Source organism: Sphaeramia orbicularis, chromosome 5, assembly GCF_902148855.1.
Source record: "Sphaeramia orbicularis chromosome 5, fSphaOr1.1, whole genome shotgun sequence".
Classification (NCBI taxonomy): Eukaryota; Metazoa; Chordata; class Actinopteri; order Kurtiformes; family Apogonidae; genus Sphaeramia; species Sphaeramia orbicularis.
The window spans coordinates 48,244,454-48,257,416 of record NC_043961.1 but is presented as its reverse complement, the minus strand read 5'-3'; the positions used below and the strand labels follow the sequence as shown (position 1 = coordinate 48,257,416).

At 39.5% G+C, this 12,963-nt stretch overlaps 1 protein-coding gene across 3 annotated transcripts in view; it reads right to left on the bottom strand.

The window, feature by feature from the left end:
- tox2 (TOX high mobility group box family member 2) overlaps positions 1-12,963 on the bottom strand; it is a 127,757-nt gene that overhangs the window by 81,279 nt on the left and 33,515 nt on the right. For all 3 annotated transcript variants that reach the window (XR_003935419.1, XM_030133940.1, XM_030133941.1), the window contains exon 2: positions 6,397-6,489. Coding sequence is in view for 2 of the 3 variants with exons in the window: in XM_030133940.1 (XP_029989800.1) it covers positions 6,397-6,489 (93 nt within the window). In the remaining variant the exon portion in view is untranslated. The remainder of the gene's footprint in view (positions 1-6,396; positions 6,490-12,963) is intronic.

Genomic DNA, 12,963 nt, shown 5'->3' with positions numbered 1-12,963 from the left:
AAATCTAAATGCAGCATCCAGTCTCCCTCTGCTTTGACCAGTATGTCTCAAAATAATTCTTTTCTTTCATTCACTGCCATGCTGACTCCACATTCAGCCTCTGCCACTAGCGTTCAGGCAGAATTTTCTATTACCAATCTAATTGCACATTCCACCCTGACAAGAGCTCATTAAACCTTAATTATACACATGTTGTTTTCTACAAACATCTCCATTTGGGTCTCTCTGCCTTGTAATTGTTCAGCAGGGACAACCAGTTGAGATTTCACAGATTGCAAGTGAATAACAGTGAGAGAGAGGGAGAGAGGGAGAGAGAGAGAGAGGGAGAGAGAGAGAGAGAGGGGAGAGAGAGAGAGGGAGAGAGAGAGAGAAAGAAAAAATACCAGCGAGAGAGAGAAAGAGAGGAGTGTCTGGAAGTAGGTCATGCCTCTCCATAAACAAGGCATGGTTTCTAAAATAATATACCCATCCAGTGGAAGTAATGCCAAACAACTGAGCGAATGTGGAGCTCATGTAATATTTACAGAGCACTAATACATAGATGGCAGGTCTTTTTCTCAGCAACCACCACCGCCCCCCCTTTCCCAAGCCAGAGGTTTCTTTTTTTTTCTTTTTTCATCTGTTTTTTTTTTCCTCATGCCATTTGAATTTCAGAGAAAGCCAACTACATTGATATATCTGGCAGGGAGGGGGTCTGAGGGGGGTGTTATGATGTTGAGTTCTCCCTCACTTCTCTTTCTCCCTTCTTTTCTGCCTCTCCTATCTGTTCATAACTCCCCCTTTCCCTCTCTCTATTCGTCTCTCTATCCATCTTTCTCTCGCATTGGCTTTGGCTGTGATGTTTTTTCACACATTTGTTACATTTTAGCAGGGGAAAGTGGGCCTTAATCCAGACTCTTTGAGGCATGGGTGATGATATTACTGTGGAGAATCAGCCTTTTAAAGGCTTCTTTAAACTCCAGCTGGTGCTGTAAGGTCACCGAGCACTTGTTCAACGTCGAGCCCAGCGTGATGCTTCTGGGCTCAGGACTAGCTGCTTGTGTTTACTCCAGGCCTGGCTTTCGAGGCTTTTGGCTGAGTCTAACTGTACAAATGCAGGAGGGAAAACTCCAAAGGAGGGAAACCTGTTCAGTGTGTTTCCAGGTCTAGTAAAATAGCGTGTTCTATGTTTACCGGAGGCAGGACATTTGTAGTAGCATACATGACTCGGGGGCTCAAAGACTAAGGAATATGCAAACACTCAAGCTTTAAGCTTAGTTTTAATCCTTCAGAGCAAAGAAGAAGCCACAAAATTGTGAATGAATAGAAATAACAACTATTACAAAACCTGGTCTGCAAACAGCTCATTCTGTCCTTCAGACCATTTCTCAAGCTGTGTTTTGTTCATCTCATGAACTGGTAATGATTGGTTAAATCCAGAAAAAAAGGTTAGAAAAACTTTAAATCTAATCTAATAATAGTAACAATAGACTAATAGGTCAGTTACATATAACATAACTTACCTATTCATGATTAGCAGGTAAATTGTTAGGGAGTTGGCTAGCAGCTAATGGTAGCTTGTTAATTTAGGTGGGAAAACTGAAATTCTTTTTATGCTTAGTCTGCATTAATATCCTAATAGAAGTCTATCTTAACTGAGCCCAACTCAAATTTAGTGATGGAAATTATATTAAAATGTAGATGACAATATTATTTGGATCAAAACTAATTTCTAATACTGTTCTATTTATGTGTTCCCTTTGACTTTTTACAGTTACGCAGTTAGTGTAACTTTACATGACTCCATCAAATTCCAAAAATGAAATTTTATTTTACCCTTTTACTTATATAATGGACATTAAAAATATTTCAGTGCTGGACAGGATTCCAGTAGTTTTTTTACACACATAATTTGTCATTTAAAGATATGCAATCTTATAGTCTTATGTAACTGAAATCATTTTTCATATACTTTTGCTTGGTGTATAGTAGATAACAGTGAAACACAACTGAGTCATCATCAATTATCCAGTAATTTCAATGCATTTTAATAGTGGTATTCATATGGCTTAGAGCAATTTATGTGTTTTTTGAAATTGGATGACTGTAAAAAAAGACAATCATGCTTTTGTTGCATTAGAATGAACCCTTTTATTCTCCATCACTACACCTTTAAAAAATACATTTTTAATTGCTACAAGGTAAATATACCATAAGCTAAACTAGAAAATGGTTCATTTGTTGAACATTTATCTCGTGGCTATAAAGATCAGCATCAGAACATTAATGCATTTATTAATATTTTGACACCATATTCCCTTTGGTCTCCAGCTTTTCTGCATCACAAAAAACATATATAGAAATCTGTGCTTTCTATTATGTTCTCATAGGGTTTCTACATGAGTTATGGTCATGACACCATTTCAACAATCTGTGGTTGCATGAAATGAAATGTCGATCACACACCATTCAGTGTCAATGCCACTTAGCACCCAAAAAAGAATCAAGTGTCCTCGCCGAGCCACTCTGTCATTGCTGGGGACCTTCTCATCCTGTCACTGTTGACACTCACTGTATGCATCATTGATATCCACCCGGCAGCAAAAAATAAACAGCCTGTCATCAGATCACTCTTGCTTTGCGATATCACAATTATCATACAATTATCTTGCCAATGTTTTTTGTCTTACAGCAGACATTTGTTTTGTGACTCTGGTATGTTTGTTTTTTTCAGTTGGTTGGTTAAAATATTCCATTCTTAGCACAATTACAGTACAACATCACTCAGTTCTCGCCAACATCAAATATGCTCACTGTACGGTGTGATGTGAGCCATGTCAAGATAAACAAACATGACATATTAAACAGGAAAATGAGTCACTTGCATTATCCCACCAAAATAAATCTGGAAAACACTAATTATAACAACCTGTGCCTGATCCTGACTGATTCACCCTTCTCTGCCTGTCTGTGTCTATCTGTATATACAGTGTGTATGTGAAAGTGTGTATTTGTTTGTCGCATTTTTCTGCTGCTGCCTTAATAGGGAGTCTCTTAGATATTCGCTACAGAATAGTGCTCATGCAATATTAATATCACACCAAAATATGGAAGCTGGAGCCCCCACTCCATCTCTCACTCCCTACATAATTGACTATGCAAGGCTCCAAATCAGCTTGAAAAAAGAGAGAAAGACAAAGCAGGAGAGGAAGAGAAGGAGGGAAAAAGAGAAAGGAATGAGACACGCAGAAACCCACAGAATGAGACAGTGAGGGAAAGAGAAGGGATCCTAAAACAATCCTGTCATCTCTGCGCTACAGCAGATTCTGAACCTTCACCCTATGTATCACTGTCAAGGAAGCGGAGCTAAAACAACAACAACAATAACAAGAACTACAACGATAGCTCAGTTTGACTCCCTGCAAAGAACAGGCTGATGCTCATCCAACCTGAGCTAAAACAAACTCCCACTCAGGCAGCTTTGAGAGTTATAAAAATAAAAAAAATAAAAAGAAACCCTTACGTTTCATTTTAACTTTAACTTTTTTGCTTTTTAATAATGACTTCTCTGCAGCTTCTGTACAGACAAAAGATGGGTGCATTAAAACATGGGTTCAACAGGTAGACACAATGAGTTAACCTCAGTGAGCATGCGTTAGGTCTGTGCAGCCAGAACTTCATTTACAATTCTGGTGGAGATCCCAAAGTTTCCACTGTAACCTCATTTTTCAGAATGTATTCTGTAGAAATGTCAATAAAATCATGAACAGAACTGAACAGCAGCATCCTATTCTTCACAGTGACTGACTTTATGGTTAACTGTAATTTAGTGAATTTTTAGACATTCTGCAAATGTGAAATACAAGTTAATGTAGGTCAAAAAGACCTGAGATAGCTACAGCACCCACATTCATATTTATTCACAATATACTTCCACAGCTTTTCACGCATTATGTACCTAATGTGAGTTTGAAACATATTCAAAATCCTTCACACATTTTATGCATTTTTTCTTCTTTTTTTTTTTTGCAGAGCACCGAATCAAATCATGCATTCAGAGACTCCCTTCAAAGTCTCAAACACAACAAAAGACCCTCTTATTCTTGTACAAGCATGGATGGCAAGATCACTGCAGAGCACTGGGGGTCACGCCCTCTTCACTGACAATTTAAGAAAAAAATGAACTGTAGGCATTTAGAGCCATAATAGATGCTGAAAGAAAGAAAAGAGAAGGTTGCGGGGGCAGAGTTGGTGGTTGAGGTAGAGAGGGGTGGGGTGGGGGGGGGCAGTGCACCTTGACAGGAAACATAGAGGTGAAGAGCAGGAGTTGGGGGTTAGTTTGACATAGAGAAAAGAAGTGGTGGAGTGGGTGAGAAAGGGGGAGGGGGAGGGTTGTTGCGGAAGTGCCAAGCCCACTTTTAACTGAACCGAGGTTTGGTGAGTGGCGATGGGGTGAGGAGAGGGAGAGTCAGAGATAGAGATCAGGGGAAAATAAAAAGGGTGTGCAGGGGAAAGAAGAGGGGAGGAAGGAAAGGATGGGTGAGGGGAGTTAGTGGGTGAGAAGGGAAGGGGGGGGGTGGGCGGGGGGAGGGCAGGAACCTACTGCACCTTGACACTTGCTCTCACCGCAGCACCTGATAAGTGCAATGGAAAAACGTCTGGTTTCCTCCTGCATGTTAAGTGGTTTATTCCCCTCTCCATGCAGCCTGTAGCTACAGTCTGCTACTGTACTGATGCTACACCCAGGTAATAACAGACAGGAGGAAATGACAAAACAACAGAGAATGGAGCAAAAAATAGCATATATTATCTCTTTTGTGTTGTGCTGTACATTTTTTATGAATTCTAATCTCAGCAAGAGATGCAATCTCAAAGATGTTGCCGAACAAAAGAACGGGGTGATTTAGAAAATTGTTCTTTGCGTACATTAATGTTTATCCATTATTTGCTGTAGGCCTCTCTTCATTTTATACACAACTTCTGCATTAAGATTTGGCTGCAGAGTTTATTTGCACAACAAAGGAATTAGATGAATGTGGATATTTATCTTTACTACCTCACACATGTCCTGGCAAGGAACTCATTCGCATGATTTGTACGATGTTCTTTCCAGCAAGGAGCATTAACAATATTCACTTTAGATAACATATGATTCCAGGGTCTTAGGAGAGGATGGGTTTCCTAGAAATGCTTTGTTAGCACTCTTCCCCTTGATAAATGATTTAGGACATGTGGCCTGAGACATCAATACAATCTCTGTTGTAATTAAAAAAGGTGCGCACCAACAATATTACACAGCTTTGGTTTTGTCTGTCTGTCTCTCTCTCTTTCTCTCTCTCTCTCTCTCCCTCTCTCTCTCTCTCTCTCTGCCTCACTCAGCCACTCTTCCTCTCACTGAGCCCTGGAGCAGTGAAGAGATAATTCAAAAAGCACTTGCATGGAGTGAAACATGAAAAAGGGAGACATATGAAATTAAATTCTCTCTTCTCAGTCTATTGTTCTTTCATTTTCTCTCCTTTGTTACATAAATGCATAAAAGCAAGGCAAGCTAGATTCTAATTACGATTTTCACACAATACTAAAAGATTTCTTTTTTTTATTATTTAAAAAAAATGAAAGAGGGGTTTCACAAACAAAGTAGACTTACTGTTCCAGCACTTTGTCAAAGTCAAAGTACTGCAAGTGCTGCATCACTAAACTTCAATAAAACTAATCTTTTTCTTTTTCCACACACACCCTCCTGAACAACTACATAAAAATGGGAAAATGAGACTTTGATGTCCCAGTATTTTTGCTTTACCACAAATAAGACAAAAACTCTGTGCTAAAATACATGCATATTATTTTTATTTTTTTACTTTATATCTCAACAGTAGTCTGCACCTAATGATACATATCCTAGACGTGTTCAACACAGAAGCCACTTTCCCTTTGTTCTACATGAGACCAACAGTGCACAAAGCAGCTGGCTTTTGTATCAACTGCAGAAACATGCCTTTGTGACGGTAGCAGGCAGGTACCACACAAACCACCAAGTCAGATGAGAGTTCTATTGGGACTCTTGTGGTGGCCAGCGATGGTTTGGGGATGGGGGGCTAAGCAAGGCTTGTGAGAGTACACAACAGAGGAGCTGGTGGGGATTATCAGAGATGGGTCTGGGTGAGGGAGGGGTATAAATGTTTTTTAGGTACTTCATGTCAAGTTGGGTAAACTTCAGTGAGATAACTTTTGAGAGACTAAACATTATGTATATCAAAGAATTGCTTTTGCTCTTTCAGTCCAACCCCTCCTCTTGGACAACACTGGTGGCTATCGCTATGTGGATAACGTTTGACCACTGGATGTAGGTATGTATAAATGAATCTGAGGTGAGGGAGCAGGGGTGAGAGGTGAGAGGTTGACAGTGATTAATCTTACCCCAGTAGAGGGCAGTCTCTTGCCGTCAGGGTTTGGGCGCATGGGCAGGGAACTGTAGAGTCTCACACCTCGATCTGCAGCACCGTATCTACTCTGAAAGGGAGGGAAAACAAATAAAAAGACAAGGAGAGGGAGAGAAAAAGGGAGAAATGTAAGTCTATTTTCTTCTGTGGGCACACACTGACGCCTAAAAATCAGCCTTTATCAAGGTTATTGATAAAATCACAATTAAGAGATGTTGATTTCAAGTTGTGAAGCTTAATTTTCTCATCCAGATGGCAGAGATCATGCAGCTCTTTAACATACTATAACCTCATTAATTGGCCTAGTTTTGTTTACCAGTGTTAGTTTCATAAATTTCCACCAAGTCAGAAAGCCTGCACATCAGCTGCCATGTTAAATCACATCACCTCATGGTGATGTACCACACATAATAACTGGATAAGGTTGGCTCAGCAGCGGCACTAATGGAACTAAGCTCTTGTGATCAGTAGCCAGGGTACTTGGGCTGCTCTGTCGTACACTGAGTTAACGTTTCTATACATTACATGGCTGATAATTAAAATGTAGTGTGCTTTAAGATTCCCAGCTCCTCCTTCTCCTTTCTCATCTGAGTTTCAGCTGTATAACACAACGGAGTGGTAGCAAAGCTCTTAGTACTTGGGTGGCTAATGATTTGCAACAAGTAGTCGCTGCCAGCGAAAGACGGTTCAGCTCAGTGGGGTTCACACTGTGGCCCACAGCCACAGCAGGGGTTCATCCCAAGATTCACTTCAAATCTCACTCTCTCAATCTCACTCCTTGTCTTTAGCATCCTCAGTCTTGCTTCACTAAGACTAAACAGATTTCGCTGCACCTTTGTGATTATGTGATTGCTTTGTCGTTCTCAGACAGCTTACTTCAGTTACACTGGGATGGAAATTTACATGTCATTTGACTCATTGATGTGTACAATACCGATAAGTATTTGTGTATTAATTGATTAAATTACATCCAGTACATGTTGTATTTGAGATGCTCAAATGCCTGTTTTAGCTTCTGCTGTAATGTGGAAATTGGTATGTAAGAGTAAGAGGATTAAATTGATTTTATATTAGGAAATGTGATGCTGCCTACTATGTGTAGTACTGCCAAAAAGTCTTCTGATGAGGATAATTTGGGGAGCAACAATCTAGCTAAATGTATCACATCATCTCTCTCTCAAATATATTCTTTTTCTTGTTACCAAAAAAAAAAAAAAAACAGTGGCAAGCATCCAGAAACACACATGCATTTAAGGGCAGGGTTCAGTTTACAGTACAATGACACATGCAGTATTTAAGCATATTTAACAATTGAGTGAGAAAACATCCCTGAGCCAACCACAACTGGCCCTGCCTTCCATTTCTTGTCAGTCACATGGAACAAGCACATACTGAACATCCAGTGCACACAAGAGCTTGGCAGGCCTCAGATTTTATGGTGGAACTGCTATAAATGCACCTTTACTGATTGTGTTTATGGGCCTAAATGCACAGTCATTACCATGCAGTCTAACCCACATGTAATGTATGCAAAAGCTTGAGCAACATACCATGCATTAAACATATTCATTTTAGCAGGCTCAAAGTGCATGATTTATACCTAATAAGCAGCAGTCTATGTAAAGCAGTGCATGCATTAACAGTGTGCTGATCTTATAACATGGGCCTATCACACACTGTATGCAGAGTTATTCCCTGAGGCAGAGTGAGAGTACTTGCAGTGTAAGGTTTTGATTTCCTGTGCTCATTATGAAAGGTGAAAACAGATAGTAGACAGCACCGGCCATCTTGTCGATACGGTTCGCATAATGATGACACAGCGTTATTAAAGAGTACTCTCATTTATGACTTTTCTCAGCCCTGCACCATCCTCACAACCAACAAACCACATTTATACAAAAGGCAACATGTTTGTCTTTTCCAAAATCAAAGGATCCACTTTTTTTGCAACGTACAAACGGATGATGAATTAAAGTAAAAATCTGATAGGAGAGCTCTCCTTAGGCAGGTTAATCTCCCCATCAATGAGGGTCATGGACGGCTCGATTATAGACTGTCTAAAAAAAGTGAACAGGAGTAACCAGGGCATCACCAATTGGTTTTTTCAGAAAACTCTTCTAAAGCTTCAAATTTGGCATTTGGCCATCACCATCTTGGCTTTTTAGAGCCCATATTTGGGGAAAAAGGGGGAACTCACCAGCCACACACTACACAGTAAGTATGTTCTGGCACACGTATGTTTACATTTATATATATTTGCACATCTTTTTTATACTACTTTCATATTTAAAATTTTCTTACCTTGTCACACACTATACTTCTAATTTGCACATATCTGTATTATACTATATTATATATATATATATATATATATATATATATATATATATATATATATATATATATATATATATATATATATACATATATACATATATACATATATATTAGGCATGGTTTTGAAAGCCAGGAAGAAAGAAAACCCCTCAAAATGTCTTTAATGCATTTATTATGAATTTTTGATCATTTTCCCCCAATTTTTGGAGACCACAGAATATAGAAAAACAGGAGTAATATAATTCTGCTATAAATCAAATAGAAGATAAAATAGATAAAATATTACTAAATGTATTTTAAACATTAGTATTGCACTTTCCCCTGAAAGGTAGTTTTGAACAAACAACAAAAATCAAATCACAGCTCTGTCAATTCACATTCTGCATAAAAATAACAACAAAAAAAATTCCACATGAAGTGCAACATTAAGAAGAGGGCAAACTCGAATTGTCTTTTAACAAACTTAAGAGCAACATTGACAACAAAATTAACCAAATTATCTATTTTAGGACATCTAACAAACTGTTTAGGCCACTTTATGTATTTGTATTTGTGTGTGTGTGTGTGTGTGTGTATGTGTGTGTGTGTGTGTGTGTGTGTGCAGGTTGTGATTTGTGTAAAACACAGAAGTGGGGTCAGGGCACATTAATATACGTTGGGGTGCGGTCTATAACCAACGCTGGCGTGAAACGCAAGTGAAACTTTACATACTTTCAACGTCCAACTCCCAGGTTCTAGTCCTCCATTATACAGCGTGTGTGAGAGACAGACAAAGAGAGAGAGAGAGAGATGTGCGCTCCTTCAATATGTCCGTGTGGAACTTGGGCGGATTTAAAGTTCCGCATTGACTGACGTCTTTAGTTACTTTTTGTTTTTCTCAACACACTGTGCCGTTTCGGTACAGCTGTGTACCGAACCGAGAGAGTCGGTTTCTCAATACCAAGAACACAGAGAACAGTCTTGTGAACTCGGTGAGTACGGTCTTCGTAAGAATGGTCCCAGAGAACAGACTTCCAAAGAATGCAGGTCTATGTGTAATTGGAACGGCTGCGTACTTGTGAACTTTTCTCCCTGTCTCTGCTGTATTTGTCATCGGCTCCTTAACGTTTTTCCCTCAGATTACCACAATGTCACTGATTTGATTTCAATACATTTGTAATTGTATTTACATGTCTTTTATACATTTTGTATATTTTTCCTAACTGTAATATATTTTGTCGGTTTAGGCTCCGGCTCCTGGCTGAGCTGGTGGACTTCTGACCGCCTGGCTCCCAGTCAAGCTGACGGGCTCACGACCGGGCCAGCACGAACTGCATCTTGGGAATTATTTCCCAGCCAAGTCTACACGAGTCACCAACCAGTGCATCCTTGGTTTAAGCTAGCTGACAAGAACAACATCCAGGTCTTCCATGCCTTCTTGATTTATGCGAACTTCCAATTGGAACAGTTGTTGGGCCGCAACATTTATGAGAATGGAAGAACAGACAAGAATGCGTATTGAGAAATGGAAGAGAGTGAGAAGACCATCCACAAAAGGCAAAAGATGTCCACAGTTTGGGATGACTTCAAACTTAAAAAAAACAGAGAATCTTGTGCAATGTGTGTAAGTACACATCCGAAGCCAGAACAAGATAAATGCCTGTCTTCCACTCACCAGTAGACTAATATTAGCTGATTTAATGTGATTACTAACTGAGAAACACAGCAGCACTAGTTAGAACATAGGCTATGCATTTGTTGTAGTCTGTAATAATGAGGCTCGATGACGGCTTGATGATGAAATTCAATTACTCAATTAATCGCTGTAATATTCGGTAGAGTACTCGACTTCAAAAAGAATCGATAACTGCAGCCCTCGTTCCACCCCTCCAATTCAGATCTAACAGACTTGAACAGTCAGTAGCTGTGTTTCCATTGAATGCAAAGCAAATCTGAAGTGAAAATGCAAATTATGTGCATTATCAAAAACTGGTAACTGGCAAATAATCTATGCAGTGTTGTATCACCAGGAGGTGGCGCTGTAGGCTATGTTACACAGGGCTCTAATAAATAGAGCAGAAGAAGTACAACATTTTCATGTTTTCCATTTAAAACGGCTGCTAAATCTTTTTCACAGTTGAGAACAGCTAAAAAGGAATCAGGGATAATGAAAGGAAAGGAATAAGGAAAGGAATAATGTCCTGATCACCACATGCCCTATTTTAATAATGTATCATCATAGCTGAGAACAGGTGTTTCCATTTCCACTTTGTGCATTTAGTCTTTTGCAACAAAAGGCAAAAACCATCTTAAGTCAGATAAATTCAGGAAATTCTTTTTCCAGTCTGAAATGTCAAAAGTGCATTGAATTCATTTATGGAGACACAGCTAATGTCAACAACTTTGAACCTGTGCTGTTGGCAACTCGTAGCCCAACAATTAACTACGGCAATTTTATGTAAAAGTGTCAATCATAGATCAGGGAGAGACCATTTTCATCATTTAAGATGAAAGCATCTAATGCTTGGACATAATCACCAACATCCCACCAGGTATGTAGATCCTATGAACACACATTTCATTTGCTTTTTAACTTCCAGTGAAGGTACCGTAGTCTAAGTCCATCTCTCCGCAGAGAGTCTTTTTTTTCGTGGCTTGTTAGGTGGCTTGCCAGCATCACAACTAAATGAATGCCTCACAGAATAGCTGCTTTAGCCAGCGAAGAAGCCACAGTAAGTGAATGTTTGATATTTCTCCAGTGTGCCAGGCTAATCTGGCCCTGTGGCATGCCATTATGGGGCTAATAACAGCTGTCTGCGGCCTGGAGGGGACACAAGCAGGCCTGGCTGCGCTAACTGGCCCTGACAGACTCATTAGGAGTGCTGGCACCCAGAACAGCAACAGCCAAACTCCTCACATTTCCTTGCTGGCTCACAACAGTTTGCAAGTGCAAGAAGCATTGTTCTCTACACTTGTTCTCTGACACCTTTCTTTTGTTTTCTGGCGATCACTTCAGGTGCTCTCACCCTCATCACCTATCTTTCGCTTTTTGGCTGGTGCTTCACTTTCTGGGATCCTTCTACAAAGCCAGATGTTGCCATCTCTGCTCCACACTTCTTAAAGCTAACCTCTTTTTTCACTCCAGCCCACTCACACTGTTTTTACCAAATTTTAGCACAAGGCAGAGTTCACTTGTTTGTTTGCACTACTGTAACTGAAAAGTATAGATGAATAAAAAAATACCGGAGTCAATACTTTCAGTCTGGTTTTAGTGCACATAGACAGGAAGATGCTGCACCACACCAGGAAGAGATTGGCATCCTCTGAACTTTGTATCAGTTACTGCTGGCCTGTTTGAGGACAAGAGGGACTTCCCCAGGCAGACAGCAAAGCAAACAATGTCCTGTCGCTTGGCTGCACTGAGCCAATCAGTGTAGACTCAGCCAGCAGACAATAAACACACAACGCCAATCACAGTCATCTGGATGGAGAACTAGTAACAATAGAGGGAGGGATACAACATGGGTTCTGATATGTACAAGCATGTGCCATTTCAGTTTTGCTCACGTGCAGATTTACTCTACATACAATTTATTTAAGCCATCAAACCAAGTGATGGACACAGATTCAGACATTCTGAGGCTCTAAACTACAGCCTGACTTCACTTTGTTAATAGGATTTCAACCTGTAGCTATCTATTTACCATCATGCCAATGGATTTTACTGTGTTCTTTCACCCCCTGCTGTAATATCTTACAGCAGCCTAAATTGCAGTATTGTAATTGCATTGTCACCGGAAATGACTGTACAATTTAAAGTTGATCACGGAGCATTGTGTGAGATTCTGTTTTCACATTGTGTCACTGTCATCCGTTGCACACATTGGTTAAAGGTCTTGTTATGTATTTGACTACATATTAGTTCAATACAACAGATATATACAGCTTTGGAGTTAATTATTTTCTAAATTCAACATGACCTTCTGTTCTTGGAATATTTGTTGTTTTTCAGCACTGGTGTTCTTAAATTATGTGTTATTTAATGAATTTATTTCGATTCAACTCATTTCTTTATTACATTTGAAAAGAAATATTATGTTATATTAAATATTATGTGTCTTGCCAGATTTTTGCCTCACATATGCACACAGGAAATGTCTTTATAAGTCTCATTTATGCCAAAAGTTGACTTTTCAGTACTTTGTTACAGTGGTTCAATCATTATTTC